We start from the raw sequence: 15624 nt of genomic DNA, 5'->3' as shown, positions 1-15624 counted from the left end.
GGGATCAGATTTATACAGACTATTAAACATATTAAATATTGTGACTTCCTCTCCCTTCTTTGGGATTAGCCTAACTATTTGGTGGCAATTCATATTGGTGTCTGTAACCTGAACTTTACTTATTATGGTTACCTTCACAAATATCATTGAGCACCCAAAACATCTCCCATTATTATTTGGATTGGCCAATTGGAAAACATATCCATCTAAAAATGTATTTCCATGGTGCAGGTCTCCTGCAAAAGAATGATACCAAATTGTTTCAATTGACTCACAAGATCTGGGTCTTGAAATTTAGATAGCGCACCAGCAATATTCCATGATAAACATAATGTTACAGGCTGGATATTATTTCCTCCCATTTCCTTTTCGATTCAAATTTGATTCCTACCTTATCAAACTGGACATGGAGCTAGAAGGTATTGCAACGTTCCTCCTCTGTCAATTTCTTCAAGTGGATAGAGCATAGAAACGGCTAGACAACTGAATTGCTCTCCTAAAGTCACAAACATCTTGGCTGCCATCACAATAGACTTCATTGACTGATGGCCCAGTGGGGCTCTAGACTGCCGTCCTGGTCAACAATTGTTGCCCACCCCATCTGTATCCTCTAGTACTTTGTGGCTCTGAATGGTAAAAATATGATAGTGGGACCAACTAGCTGGCTCAAACTGATCTTGAATCAATACACAGATCTACTACATTAGAATTGAGCAAGCATGTTAAAGTGGATGGTTGTGTACAGGCAACCACAGTAAAAGTCCCCACTTAAAGTCTTCTGAGAATCCTCCAGCCAGACCACCCTCCTTGCCATTGCTAGGCAGAATCCTTTGCAGTGCCCTTAGGGACCACTACACACAATTAAGACTAGAGGCGGCAATACAAGTTTTTACCTTTGGTACAAGCCTGTAATACTTTGTCAGAGTGGTAGCAGTGGCGGAGCAGCCAGGCTTATCTCAAGAGTATATGAGCAGTAGCAGAGATTACACAAAGGGACCACAATTACTGTGACTCAAGCAAACACTGACTAAAGGTTTCATGTAGAAAAATATAAGTACATTTATTTTTAAACCATTCGTTATAAACACAACACTTCTATTACACTTAAACACAAATCACACGTCAAATATACTATAACTAACCAATTCACTTTGTACAGTATATCTCGAGGTAAGTACCCTGTGTTTGAATGAACCGGTGTTATGAACAAAACACGTTACCGTGAATACGATTGCGATCACTTTTTGACAGTTCGGTCTACTAAATAAACGCGTATCCGTGACATGAAATGCTACCGGGGCAAAAACACACTTATCACCTGAGATACCCAGAGGGAGATGGAGGCAAAAATCACAGGCAATATTTTGATTAGGCAGACAGAATCGAGAAACACTCAGAGACAAGAGTTCAAAAGTCAAAGGGCCGGAGCCAGGGTCAAGTGACACTGGGGGCCTGTTGCCGAAGATCACACAGTCAGATAGTTCACAATTCAACGTAGCCAAGAGTACTTCGATATTGTCAATGTTCAGAAGAAAAAGTTATAAGAAGGAGGGAAGAAAAGGGCAAGCCTTGGAAATGAAGAAAAGGGGTTCACCCAGATTCCTCAAGCAAAACACAGTACCTTATTCCAATGGTGCAGCTGGTGCCCTGGCAGTTGTTCCTGTTGGTCTACTGCAGACCCACGATTCTTGGAGCTTCGCTGTGAAGGAGGACGTCTGAAGAGGGTCTGCACCACACAGGGATGAAGCCAGCAGCAGCGACAATGAATGAAAGGTGTGCTCCTTAAAAACAGGAGATGCTCTTCAAATGGCTATCCAGGCCACTACAGCCGTGTGCAGTGATTTCGACCAAGGAAGAGGATCCTCTGGCTGTGGAAGATGAGCTGGTTATCCCCACCAGGCTCAAGGGACTCCAGACTGGATCTTCTCTTAGTCGTTGAAGGGTAGATTGCTCAGGACTGCAGCAGGGCTTCACCGGGTCGGGATAGTTGCAGCAGCCGTCGTTCTCTCCGCTTCTCTTCGGTTCCTTGTAGTTCGAGTGGCGACTCTCTGACTTCTAGCCCAAGAGACCTGCCTTTTATGTGCAAAACCCCCATTCATACAGCCTGGCTGTCAATCACCCAGCAGGGGGTTGTCCAGCCCGGACAACCACCTCAGCCAATCATGGAAAAGTGTGACTTGGGTTTCCTAGGATACCCTGTGCAAGGGGTGACTACACCCCTCCCTCACATTCAGCCCACCTAGACACCCAGGCATCTGGTGGAGGGCTTCTGAGCAGAAGCCCACCAAAAGACGGTGAACAAAGAAGGCAAACCTAGTTTGCCACGCAAAGTAAAACACAAGAAGGACTTTAACAAAAAGAAATGGCGATTAAACCAACCAGAGCCAAAAGAAAGACAATTTGGTTCAGCGGGTTTATGTTCGAGGCTAATATAATAGCCAAGAACAATACCACGTTTATCTAATATAATCGCGGTAGAAAAGTTAGGGTAGATACCACTGCCACCAGCCAAGTCTAAATGTTAAAAGAGCGAAACAATGCTCTAGGAGGTACAGATAAAAAGGGATACAAATTAACCCTTTCCATTACTCCATGGAAGATGGGGTGTACTGGATCTGTGGTAGATTGATTAAGTAAAGTTAATGGCAACTTTACCCTTTTCTGGGGGACTGTAGTCAGCTTCAGAAATGGAGTAGGGGGAAGTCTCAAAGACAAGACTGTGCCACGGCACTGAAGGTGCTAGATGACACACAAAAAGAAGGGGGCTACTGAAGTGGTGTACTTCAGAGTCACAATCATAAAAACAGAGAAAGACACATGGCAAAACATAGGTAAGAGTGGGGGAAAAGCTCACACTCTTACCAAGTGGAAAAAAAAAATAAACTCCAGAAGTCCAGCAAAGCTGCTGGGGGACTCACTAGGTGAGGGAAATTAGCCATAAATGAGAATTCTCCCTAACAGCCGTCAGTAATAAACAAGGTTTGAGCTTGGGTCTCAGGATTTTGGTATTAATACAGTGCACCACTTGATTCACCACTTTTTGTATGTAGGATCCTACTTCAACCTGATGCAAAGATATTCCGATTAATGGTTTTTCAAAGGGTGGCTGTCATAGGCATTAAGGAATAGTGAATGAATCCAAAATGTTTTTCTAAACGCCTCTAATCGAATCGTCCATTAGAGCCAACACACTCAAAACCTTTTACCTAAGTGACACCATGTCATCAATAATAGGATGTAACTTTTTTCCAGTATTCCCTCCACAAAAAAATTGCCTCTTCTCCCGTAAGGTTATTCCCGCTCAATGAGGATGAGTCAGAGAGTGACGAAGTCTGGGTTAAGTGACCACCCCATCCTCCTTTCCTATTTTTCTATTGCCAAGAGTTGGGCCCAGTGGTCTGACATTGTATGTTAGATCAATCAGGTCCCTCACAGGATCATGGACGGATGGGGTTAGAAAACTGGGGCCATTATCAATTGATAATGGCCCACCCCACCTTTGCCCATCGGTTAAACTTCCACGCTGCCAAATCCATTACGCGCCCGTGATCAATGCTGCCTCTCCCCAAAGTAAAGGGGAGAGAGGGTAGCTAAAGTGGGAATAACATCCTCCAGTACATTAGAAATATCCAATACACAGGTTGGGGGAATGGGAGTTATAAAACCAACAAGCGGCTCACTTTGGCTAACAGCCTCAATAGTCCTTTTTGTGGCTGATGTACGTTCACCAATTATTGCTGCCATTTCTTGTAACTAAGTATCCACAAGTGCAATAGGAGCAACAAGTCCTACAGAATGCCAGCCAAACAACCAATGCAATTGATTCCAAAAATGCAAGCTCTACGAACCATACAGAACACACGACATACAAATCACTGCAGTTAAAACTACCTACATAGAAATCCTACTATAAAATAAAACCTACAATAACACACACACACAACTATGCACACAATAAAAATGGTAATAAAGAGTACAAAAAACATACGATCAATTCCATGTATACAAAAACGGAATTACATGTCAGCAAATCCATAACAATCAGGGGGACACCAAGTTCGGATCAAAATCAGTAATGAAAAAATGATCCATGGTCCGTGATTCAAAGTTCAGTGTTCAAGATCCACAGTCCATGGTCCAATAACAGCAGTGCAATAGCATTTGCTTAAGTAATAACGCTCCTGTTTATAGGATATAATGCAGATACAAAAATAGGTTAGTTAGATGGTGAAAGGTGGCGTATGGAGGAATGCCTGACTGGCTCGAGGGGCTGGCATAGTCTGACTCCACCCACTCTCATGCACTCCATCTAAACAAACTTCAATTGTCAATTGTCCACTTCTCAAACCATCTCTGGCCTTTAGATGTCCGTGAATGAAGTTCAGGGGAGTTTGTAAGTTAGACCATCCAAAAAGGCCCCCAGGGCAGCATGCACATGTCAATGTTCCAGACTTCAAATTCCACACTCCAGGCTCAAACACTCTAGATCTTACCAATACTTCTATATCTCTCGCTACGTATTTTATAACATACAACTTTCCAGTGTATCAGCCAGGACGATGAGGTGAATCCTGACAACCGATGCAGAGCATGCAGCCCAGCTCAAGAACATAAGCAGCCTCTGTTACTATGTTCAGTTATTTGAAGTCCATCAAAATCCATCCCAGTTCATTGCAAAAATGCAACAATGCAATGCAATGCAATTAGTGCCATGGAAAGCAGTTAAGTACAATTGAATGCAATAGCAACTCTTTTAGATAATTCACCGGGCGTAAGTAAATACACAGGACTCGTTACAGGATCTATCACACTTTAGTTCCAGACTTCCAAACATACCACATGCAGCCCCATATAAGAATAAGCGGAGCTGCTGCTGTTTGAATCCATAACAGGTTGTTGATGTTGTGAGCAATACGCAGGGGAACAACAGCAGATAGTTTCACGTTCCTTCGTATAATGTCACTGCTCCACACGACCACAGCACCCTGAAAACCAAAGTCCACTATTAATCTGACTGCAAGATCACAAAGCTTCCGGCACCAAATTCCAATTGGGGATACAACCCCCAGCCCTTTACTAACTGTGGGCCCCCCTTTCAACTGAAGCCATGACAACATCTGCAACCCTCCTCCTTAGACCTTTGCCGAAAGCTGCAGCAGCGCCAACAGCAAGGAAACAGCCAAACCTCCAGTCAGCTCCTCCAGTGCTCTACTGCGCTCTATAAGAAGCTGCATTTAAACTACAGACTGCAGCGGCATTCAGACTCGTTAGGCACTCCCTGTCAGGTGTGACCACAGCAGGACAACAGCAAGCCCTCCAGCCAGCTCCTCCAATGCTCCCTGATAATGTTGCTTTTCACTGGGTCAATTATGATTGCCCCAAGTAATGTTTCTCACTCTTCTTGTTACTTTGTTTCTCACTGGGATGAGTTTGATTGACCCAATAGTGCTTCTCAGTCTTCTCGTTACTTTTTCTCTCACTGGGACAAGTGTAATGGCCTCAGAGCCTATTCTCACTCTCTTGGTTACTTGGCCTCCCACTGGGATGAGTATGATTGTCCCAATAATGGTTCTCAACCTTCTCATTACTTTGTGTCTCACTGGGACAAATATGATGGACCCAGTACTGGTTCTCACTCTCTTGGTTACTTGATCTCCAACTGGGACAAGTATGATAGTTCCAATAGTGATTCTCACTCTTCTGGTTCCTCTGTGTCTTACTGAGATGAGTATGAGTATTGTATTAGTTACACTCATCACCCTCCCCGGGTCTCCTGCTCTTCCCGTTACCTGTGTGGTTTTTGGACTGCATCACTGGATCAGTAGTCCGTCTCACAGACTCTTCTACCATGGTCAGGATGGTATCTAAGGTGTCCTCTTCCTCTCTCTTGGACACACTCTGTGGTGTCGCTTTGTGTTCTACTTCTCTGTCTGGTGAGCATTACCCAATGCCTTCTCTCAGCTTGTCCAGCCAGGACATCTGTTCCTCATGGCCCGTACTTGCTTGCTTGGCTTTCCAGGGCCATTCTCCTGCTTGGTGCAGCTTGGGCACTTTTAGGCATAAGCCTCCTCTGCTCATAGGAAGATGTGTTTCCTTCTCTCCCTCACTCATTCCGTTGTCACTGTAGCTTTGAACTTCCCCAGCTTCTCTCTCTCCTGAGTCTCCACCTTCAATGCTTGTGACGTTGCACTGGGGATTCCCCTGCACAATGTTGCAGTCCTTCTCGTGTGTTGGACTGGTATTCATTATTATTCCCTTGGTTTTCTTTGTCTCTGTACCGGACAGGTATTTTTCGTCATATGGCATATCACAGTAGCAGAAGCATAATGATTCTTCCTGTCTTCTCACAACAGGATTTATCAAGTTGGGTTGTTGAGTCAGTTGGGCAGGGGGTACCTCCTCAGAACGGGAGTCCTTGTCTCCATGAGGGGAGTCTCTCCCGGTGAGATCCTGCTTTCCTCTACACCTAGGGAGGGTATCACATAGTGGGCTCACCTCCCTACCGTCACAAGGAAAGTTGAAAAGTGACAAAATCCCACGATTCATCGAAGAGGGCAGTCTTTTCCGAGTCCTCCACTTGTGAGGTGTAGCCCACTAAGGTTACCAGACATTTGGTCGAAAAAAATTGGTCGACCAGACAAATGGTCGAACCAATTTGGTCGAAAACCAAATGGTCGAATTTTTTTTTTTTTTTTATTTTAACCCTTTTTTTTTTTTTTTTTTTGGGGGGGTCCCCTCCCAACCCCCTTTTTTTCTCTAAAAACCCCTTTTTTTACAAAACGAAAACCCGAAAAATAAATATATAAATTAAAAAAAAAATTCGACCATTTGCTTTTCGACCAAATTGCGTCGACCAAATGTCATTCGACCAGTTTTCAGTCGACCAAATGACTGGACACCGCCCACTAACCATCCCCAGGGCACATTTGAGGTGACCTGCTACTGGAGCCAACCCTGCCTCTCTGCTAGCTAGCCCGATACCTAGGACCACACATATGGTAAAGGAACCCTCTGTGTATTTTCCAGCCTCCCGCATGTTTGGGAGAAGGGGAACAAGGACTTATTTTGTCCCTGAACCCCTGTGGAATACATTCACAGCAGCCTGTGAGCCAGATTAGCCAGGATCCCCGTTTCTTGCCATTGAACTGCTTTGTGCCACATTTCAAACCCATTACACACAGTCAGAGCAGTAGGACCCACAAGTGCTGCTTTGGGCACTCTCTTGATCTTCAATCTACTTGCACAATGCGAAGAAGCCTGGTTCAGTGCTGTTGATTCACCAAGAATGGAAAGAAGGTATTATTGATTCTTAACTGCCGTGCTGATACAACGTTGGGCCCTAGAGACTGGTTAGGTCACATTTGATGCTTTGTCTCACGCAAGATATTTCCCTTTGAAAAATGTTGTGCTTTTTTATTGTCCTGTGCATTTTCCAGAGTGCATTCTATCTCTTGCACATTCTGTGCTGTTTCCACAAGGGTGTTTTATTTTAAGTGTTGGTGTATTTAGATATTTTGCATATTTAGTTTTGCATATTTGTATAGAACCTTGATTAGACATTCCTTTTTGTTTTACTGTTGTACTTTGCTGTTTGCTACTGTTAACATCCCTCATACGCGTATAGCCTGACCTGGGCTCATGTTACAATAAAAGGTGAAGGAGGTATATTTCTTTGACTGTGCATGTTTCACCTTTATGATTGGAATTGATCTTGTTTTCTAGAAGTGTGGTGGGTGGGTGGTTTAGCCACTACTCATCCTTCCAATACTTCTAGGCGGAAGTCATTTCACTGCAATAGTTCTAGTACTGCTGGTATATTTGTGTAGCTTTGTTGCCAGTCTCGTTTGGTTGCAGTTGTTAGATTGATGCAATCACATACTCAAAGCTATCTCCCAAGCACATCCAGTAGTTGTTTCATTTATTTTATTTATTTTTGGAATTTTGTAAAACACCACATGCAAACACTGAATTGTGCTCACTGAATTGTTTGAACGCACTGAAGGTATACATACTTGTCTTTATTCACTGCCTTCTTTTCCCGCACAGCTTGATCATAGTTTGATATATGCTAAAAAAGTGACTTGGCACCAATTAAAAGGCCACAGCAAAAAAATCACTATCACAGTTTCCATCTGCAATATCGTAAGATTAATTTACCATGTGGCCTATTTATTAGATTGCATTATAATGCTACTGGATTCATCAATTTTAAAGAACATGCCAACACTCAGATGAACACATTATGTGCCAGAGTGTACTCTAAAAAAGTGTTAAAACATTTTCAAATGTGCTTCAAATAACAATCGTGAAGCACTACTTGAATATTGTAGAAGATCCTAACTGTATTGTATGCATGTTCTAACCTCTCCAACAAAATCAAAAATGTGATTTTAAAACATTGGAAGATTTTGGAGAATGGTAACTATATGATATCAAAACCATCATTCTCTTTCAAACACATTGCTACTCTTAGAGATCTTCGGGTACACTTATCTCAAAACTCACAGGGGGGAAAACATCCTCCCATTACCAAAATGTGGGGGATGCCAGGCACCCTTGTACATTATCCAAATGGTCATTGTGTTGTTTAAAACTAAACTAAAATAAGCAAAGAACTGGATAGTGTCCTTTCTTCTCATCGGAAACAAGTGCAGTTAACCACCTGTAATTACAGTCAAGTGGTACACAAGACAAATTGTCCCTGTGGCCTTCAGTATATTGGGATGGCCATGAGAAATATTAGGATACATATTGGAGAACATTATAGCTGCATCAGAAACAAGACCTCGACTGCTCCCTTGTTCCAAAACGTTCTCCAAGTGGGGCACATTGACACTAACATTTATTTTACTTGTCCTCCTCACTATTGTTGAAGGAAAAGATGCGGAAAGAAGATTGCTATCTTTGAAACATCTGCAAAGGGTTTAAAATATTCACAAACTTCACTCCATTCGGGTGTTTTGTCATAACATTACCAATTGAATTCGTCATCATGGTTCTCCTAACAACTATGAGATGGTCAGTTGTTCATATATATAATTAATTATACTTTAGTGCAGTAACAAACAGTGCAGGCCATAGGGGGTGAGGGAAGTGGCAGTCTGCACGAAAGCAAAGTGCTAGCATGGGAAGGGAAGTGTAGGGTAAAGAGGGGTAAGTGTAAGTGAAGGGCGACGTATGGAGGAGGGGGAAGTTCAACAGTGGATAGGCGAGTGCTGAGGGTGGGTCAGGAGGCTAAGTGCCATGGCATTTCATGGGGTGTAGGTGGTGAGGGTCCATATGCTAAGTGCGAGGACATATATATGTGACATTGTTTCTCCATGTAGCTATGCGAAGGAAATCTGAATAACTTCCTTATAGTTTCTTTTAATCCGAGATGACCAAATATATTTTCTAATTACCATTCTTGCATGGATGCATGCTCTGTAAAACGTGAAGCTAACTGGTGGATGAGGACCCCTGATGTGTTAATGGTGGTGTTCTCTGCTTAGGGCTCTATACTTCCAATATAGTTCCTGCGAGGCTCCCATGGCTTGACTTGAGCGGTCCATTGTGGTCCTCGTCTTTAAACAAAGCAGACTTGCTATGTGCCGTTCTTCAAAAGAGAGAGATGGGGTATTGAACTACCTTGGTGTGCAGCCTTCTGCATAGTTGTAGTAAGTAATATTGCAAAGCATGTTTTCTCATACGATTCCTGTTTTTAAAACTGTTTAGCGGGACATATATTTTTCACTCTCTACAGATCTAGACTGAGTGAGTTTATCCATTTAGAAGGATGTGATTTTTCTTATGTTGTATATGTTATATTTGATTTGGTTAGGACCATGTCTACATTTGAGACATATAGTGAAACAGACTTTGATAAATAACTTAAATAAGCACCGTTATTTGTTGTCTTTCCAGTCTCTTTTAACATTCTGCGTGCTTTGAAAAGATAATCCCTTCCTTATTTTTTCTCCTCTCATTTTATGCAGTACAGTACTTGCACTTCTGATTTTTCTGTTCTCTGAGAAGATTTCAAATGTTAAACATTAGAGAGCAAACACATTCATACAACATCATTTCTAGTGATTATTTCGCTACTGAGGAAGATCTCATTCCACTTTCAGGGAATGAAACATATTGGGTTTAGTCTTTGTTATGTATTTTATAATCATGCTTTGAATATTATGTATGTTGTTGACTTTTTTCTATTTTCAATGTTGTAATATATTATTTTATTAACATTTTTAGTGTGATCCTATTGTGCTGATAATTATGTTGCTTCCTAATATCTCAATAATATATTTTTGTTTAATAACACAAGTGATCTCACTGATTGAAATTAACGTGTTTCTTGCAGGAGCTGACATATGTTACTTTCCTGTCTGCTGTGAGCAATTGCACACTGAATGGCGGAGACCCCTTTTCTTATGTTGGAGAAGTTTTTGCACATTTCCAGAACACAGATTCTGCAATGTACGCTATGTGCACGCAGTGTCAGCACTCACATAGTAGTATCACTGCGAGAAAGCTGCCGATACTTTGGGTGGCCTATCACCAAAGAAATGTGCCAAATACATTGCTGCATAAACCCTCTTTCAAAAATAGATTGAATGTGATGATGACCCATTTTTACAAATCAAAATGTAGTGAGATTGTGGGTAATAGATTTGTGGAGGCTTGATTGACACTGAGGGGAAGCAGATTCAAACGGTCACAATTGACCATACTTAAATCAGAGTAGGATCTCACAGGAGTAAAAAAAATGTGCTATTGGTTGAAGCAGCCATAATTGAATTGGGGATTTTTCATGATACATTTCCATGGTGGATGTGGCTTTTCCACAAGACTCTAATATAGTGGACCAAAAGCAGTATATCTTTTGGTTATGAAGAAGAAATACAAGGGTGCCATTCTAGCTATTTATATTTTCCAACAAACTTGTAATCAGAAAGGAATTTGAACACTACTGGTATAATCACTACCAAAAACAACCTGCTTCTGGTTGCACTGATTTTAATGTACGTTCAAGATTTTCAAGTTTGTGCATGGCCCCAAAATGCTTAAATAGGTAGCTTTCTAAATGTAGGACATGGGATGCTTTTGCTCTCTTCTTTAAAGAAACCATAGGGTCTGATTGCAAGTCTGATGTTAACAGTAAAACATGCAGTCGTTGCAAATACCAAATGTTTTTACCTTACCACCAAATTCCGAGGTACAAACCTAAGAATTCCTCCATTGTACCTAATTTTGTGTCGATCTATCTATATTAACTGTCTATCTTACAGATCAAAGTCCTTTCTCAGATTTGATTAATTAGATCCCAAATCCTTACAATAACATGTATCATTGAGTGAACGTTTCTGCTTTAAAATAAGTAGAACTAGCAAAGTGGATTTGGAAGAAGAAGTATTAATATTATCAGAGAAATTGTATTTAAGATGATATCCAAAGCACATCATTAACATAACTCTCAAAAGCTGGAAATAAATACAAGGAGGCACATTTACAACAGAATACCTGGACAAAATTAATGTTGTCAGCACATTTTCTACTCTTTCATTCAGAACTAAAAAGAGCCTTCAAAAACCCTAGAAACTACTACAGGAGGGTCCACATAATCATGATCACCCTTTGTTTGCATATAAGAAAAGTAAAAACATCAGAAACATCTAGATGTATGCAGACGTTAGAAAAAAACATATCAGTCCCCGTGTACAATCTCAGAACTATAGACCCTTCCAGGTAGAATAGGCCCTTGTCCTTGTTTTTCATGCACAATTAATACATTCACCAAATATATAATGAAGGTAGACATTGGTCTAGACATCCCTTCTAAACAAGATTTGTTTTCAAACTGTACTACTATTAAACTGGTCTACATTCCCACATGTCTTTGCCAGAAAAGATACATTGCCTATACAATGTACATTTTGAGAATAAGAAGTGGTGAACGTTGCAGATGCATCCAGAGAAGGAAGACAGATGAGAAATTGGTTACCCATTATATCAACTCGGGCCATATTGAAGATCATTTAAATTGGACTATCCTTACTACAGCCTGCCAGAAGGAGATTAGAGAAAGACTATGGAAGAACCTGGCACAAAGACGTTTTTTGCAAAACAAAAAGTCACACATTTGGCATCACCGAGAAATTGGAATGGCAAATATAGCACAGTCATCAAGTGGTTGTCACAATGAGATGTTCACCATACTGGACCATGTACGTTTATAGGCTGTATCATTTTGATAATTTGTAGATGTGATCTCAATATATTGTGTTCATAATGATGGCTGTCTTCACCAACCTATATTTATATATTTGTTTTTTAATTCCATTTTTTTTTTTTTTGCAATAGTCGCCATGGCATCTCAGTCAAACTTTCCTATTAACAATACATCTAGGAGTCTATTGTTTTCTAATTTCAATTGGGTCTGTTGTTCTCTTTCACACATTTCTTTATGGAACACACATATGGGTTGAGCTTTGATTTCCAAAATAAGGTGAATTTGCCACTTCTGTTTTTGCCAATTTTTACTTCTGACAGTACGGGCGCGTGGGTCACCACAGCGTCCTTCCACTTAGAACCATGGTGTCTCCTGTTATTTCAAAAGTTATGTGGAGTTTACTTGAAGGTATGGCTATTTTATAGCAAAACACATTCCCAAAAAAATGTCGTGTATTGGTCTTGTGGGAGTATAGATTCTTAGAATGTTATATCTTCTTTTGGAGCAAACCCCACTATAATAGAACTCTGAAATATCCTATTGGACATGTTGAATCCAAACTCAATGGTTAGCAGGGAAGATTTAATGTAGGAACCCCCATTTGAGGGGAATTGTTGTAACAAAGGTCAAAATATGACTCACACAACCATTCTAAGGTCGGTTGTTGTTTGTTTCTAGATAAACACTGTACTATATGTGGCCCTATTGTTTTAAACGAACTCTGAAATTCTTTAGTTGTTACATACAATGATTAGTATTATTCACAGATCTTGTATTCGAATCTTTATAGGCAACAATCCTATTATGGTCCTTTTTTGGACAGAAGACGATTAAGGTAATTATGTTTTGGTATAGATAATCAATATGACTATTTGTCTACATGTTGCCAATGTATAGTGTATAGACTTCTAATTTTTGATACATTTCCTTGATTTTAGGGCATACCACTTTCTACCACTATGAACATTGCCCCTGAGGAATGCCAGAATCAAAGAAAACAAACATACAAGGCTAGAGTGTACTTTCTACATCCCCCAACATGCAATAAGCATAACCAGTAGTGAGGAAAATATTTTCTTTTCAAGAATGTCATATTGCTCTGCTTGCACGTGTATATTTTCATAGGTGTTTCTTTTGAAATGTTGAGCATTGTAAACTGTTTTCGATTGACATGTGTTTAGCAATGGGTGATAGTGGTGTGGACAAGAATGCATAATCATTTTCTATTAATACACATTGTTTACCTGAATATGTTTTCAAATTCCGTTTTTTAAAACACATCTTTGATTGTTAACATATTCTTTTGGAAGAATATGCATTGGAAACAGACTGGGGTCCCTCCTGTTCATTTGATGTTATTTCTTGGTAATTACCCTAGCTGACAAATCAGTTCCCTCATACGAGTCGTGACAGTCCATGTAACTAGCTTTACACAAAAGCATTAATGGATGTGGTATTAGCTTATCCTGTGATGCATAATGCAGTAATGTGGCATCACATGGAGTCCTTTGGAGTACTAATATGGGGAAGAACTGAAGGGTTTACATGACTCAGAATCATGCAGAACCTTTAAGTGATGGCATGTTTTTCACATGTGGTAACAATTATGAAATGTGGCAGTAATTCATAAGAAAATATTGTTAAACTCGAAATCAGACCCCAAATATTGTTTTTGCAAAATTGATTCATGGTTATTGTTGGGTGAGCATAACTTACTTCATTCAAATCATAGTTTGAATTGTTCAAATAATGATTAAAATCATTTTTGCATCAACGTAAGTGCTTAGAGGTAACTTTTGACAAAATGTCAACTGAGACTCAAAAAGATTTTGTGGTGTTTTTGGAATAACACAGATTTCACCATAGACTCATATTGCTTCTAATCAACGTGGATGGTTCTGGAACTAAAACAGGCCTAATAGCACAATAGAAAAAATGTAAAAGACAAACCAAGATAAAAGGAAATGTAATCATAAATTAAGTGAAAAGAGAAAAGTGCAAAGATTGTTCAATCCAACATATATTCTTAGTTATCTGAGTTGCTCAAATCATGGTTCAAATCTTTCTAATCCCTTCCCTGTTTCCACTACAAATTTCTTGCATCTTTCGAGGAAATGTTGAGATACCTTGAAAGTCCATTGTTGAGATAGGTTTCAATCTGAATCAACCGATTTTTCTTTGCTGTTCGTTGGGGTTTCAAGATAACTAAAGTAAATGTAATCACTGGCACACGTTGAAAAGTTGGCACTCTTATCCCATCACAAAACAGCCACAGGGATGGAAGGAATCAGTTGGCAGGGTTGATCAAATTCATCCATTAGACACGACACAAAACATGGAACAATTCTATAAGTGTTCTTCCCAAGGCAACATGTACATTGAACGTTCAGAACAGACAATTCTGACATGCAAGTCATGCTAATATTTGAAAAAAGCAAACATCTGTCTTACCATCCCCAACAAACTGAAGGAGGGCTAGATCAATCGGTCGCTTCCACGGTGATCCCTTGTGAAGTGCAATTCCATAGCCTGTCGTGGCAAAGATGTAGCCACTACCTATCGTTACAAGTTTGCAGCCCTCATCTCGTCCAGCCATGTAGTTCAGTACAGCAGCATCATAGATGAAGGCATCCAATTTTCTGAAATAAAAATAAAACATAAAAAATAACAATGCTTAAAACTGTTATTGTGCAAATAGGAGTGCATTCATACATAAATCAATGTAAGTCAGACATTTCATTCTTAAGGAGCAAATGTGGTAGTTTGCACAGACCATAGGCTATGTTCTCAGAGTGACATCCTGATGGGCCAATAGACATTCACTGTATACTCCTCATGTCAACAATACTTTATTTATGAAATCCCTATATTTATTCTTTAGAAAAGGCAACTCTGTGCTAGTGAGAGTTATCTTGTTTATAATATATTTTTAAGAAGCCCTGTGCACTGCCAGGTAATGATGGTTGCCAATGTTATGATCTCCATTACAGTAATCAAATATACAACCCAACTCTTTTTCCCATCCTTGCTTTGATGACCACCCTTTCAGCAAGGCTGACTATGCCACAAGAACAAACTCGGTTTTGTGAGAAATCCGTGCCCCATGCCCATCTCTACATTTCCACCTGTTCAGAAACCTAGCCCTGCTCTGATATCATCCTGTTTCAAGGTCATTCCTTAAGTTTCATGCCTACCACACAGGCTAAATTTGCCCCAATGCCCATCCTTGTCTCAAGACCCATTTCTGCACAGACCAGGATTACTACACAGGCCCCATAAACAGATAATGCATGTGCTCTTATTAGGTGAAGGAGAAGGGTAATTCGCTGCGAGGCACTTGTACATCTAGTTGCCGGAGGAGATGGACAAACCTCTGAGAACCCTTGAGCATTCAGTATGCAGAGAAGCATTTG

General features: G+C 40.4%; 1 protein-coding gene across 2 annotated transcripts in view; it reads right to left on the bottom strand.

The window, feature by feature from the left end:
- Window positions 1-15624, bottom strand: part of GRIN2A (glutamate ionotropic receptor NMDA type subunit 2A) — a 2125912-nt gene that overhangs the window by 89603 nt on the left and 2020685 nt on the right. For both annotated transcript variants that reach the window (XM_069647845.1, XM_069647844.1), the window contains one exon: window positions 14663-14850. In XM_069647845.1, the coding sequence (XP_069503946.1) occupies window positions 14663-14850 (188 nt within the window). The remainder of the gene's footprint in view (window positions 1-14662; window positions 14851-15624) is intronic.

This window comes from Ambystoma mexicanum, chromosome 2q (genome assembly GCF_040938575.1).
Source record: "Ambystoma mexicanum isolate Mex_15411 chromosome 2q, UKY_AmexF1_1, whole genome shotgun sequence".
Taxonomy (NCBI): domain Eukaryota; kingdom Metazoa; phylum Chordata; class Amphibia; order Caudata; family Ambystomatidae; genus Ambystoma; species Ambystoma mexicanum.
Note: the sequence above shows the minus strand (reverse complement) of the source record. Positions and strands in the feature narration are given on the sequence as shown.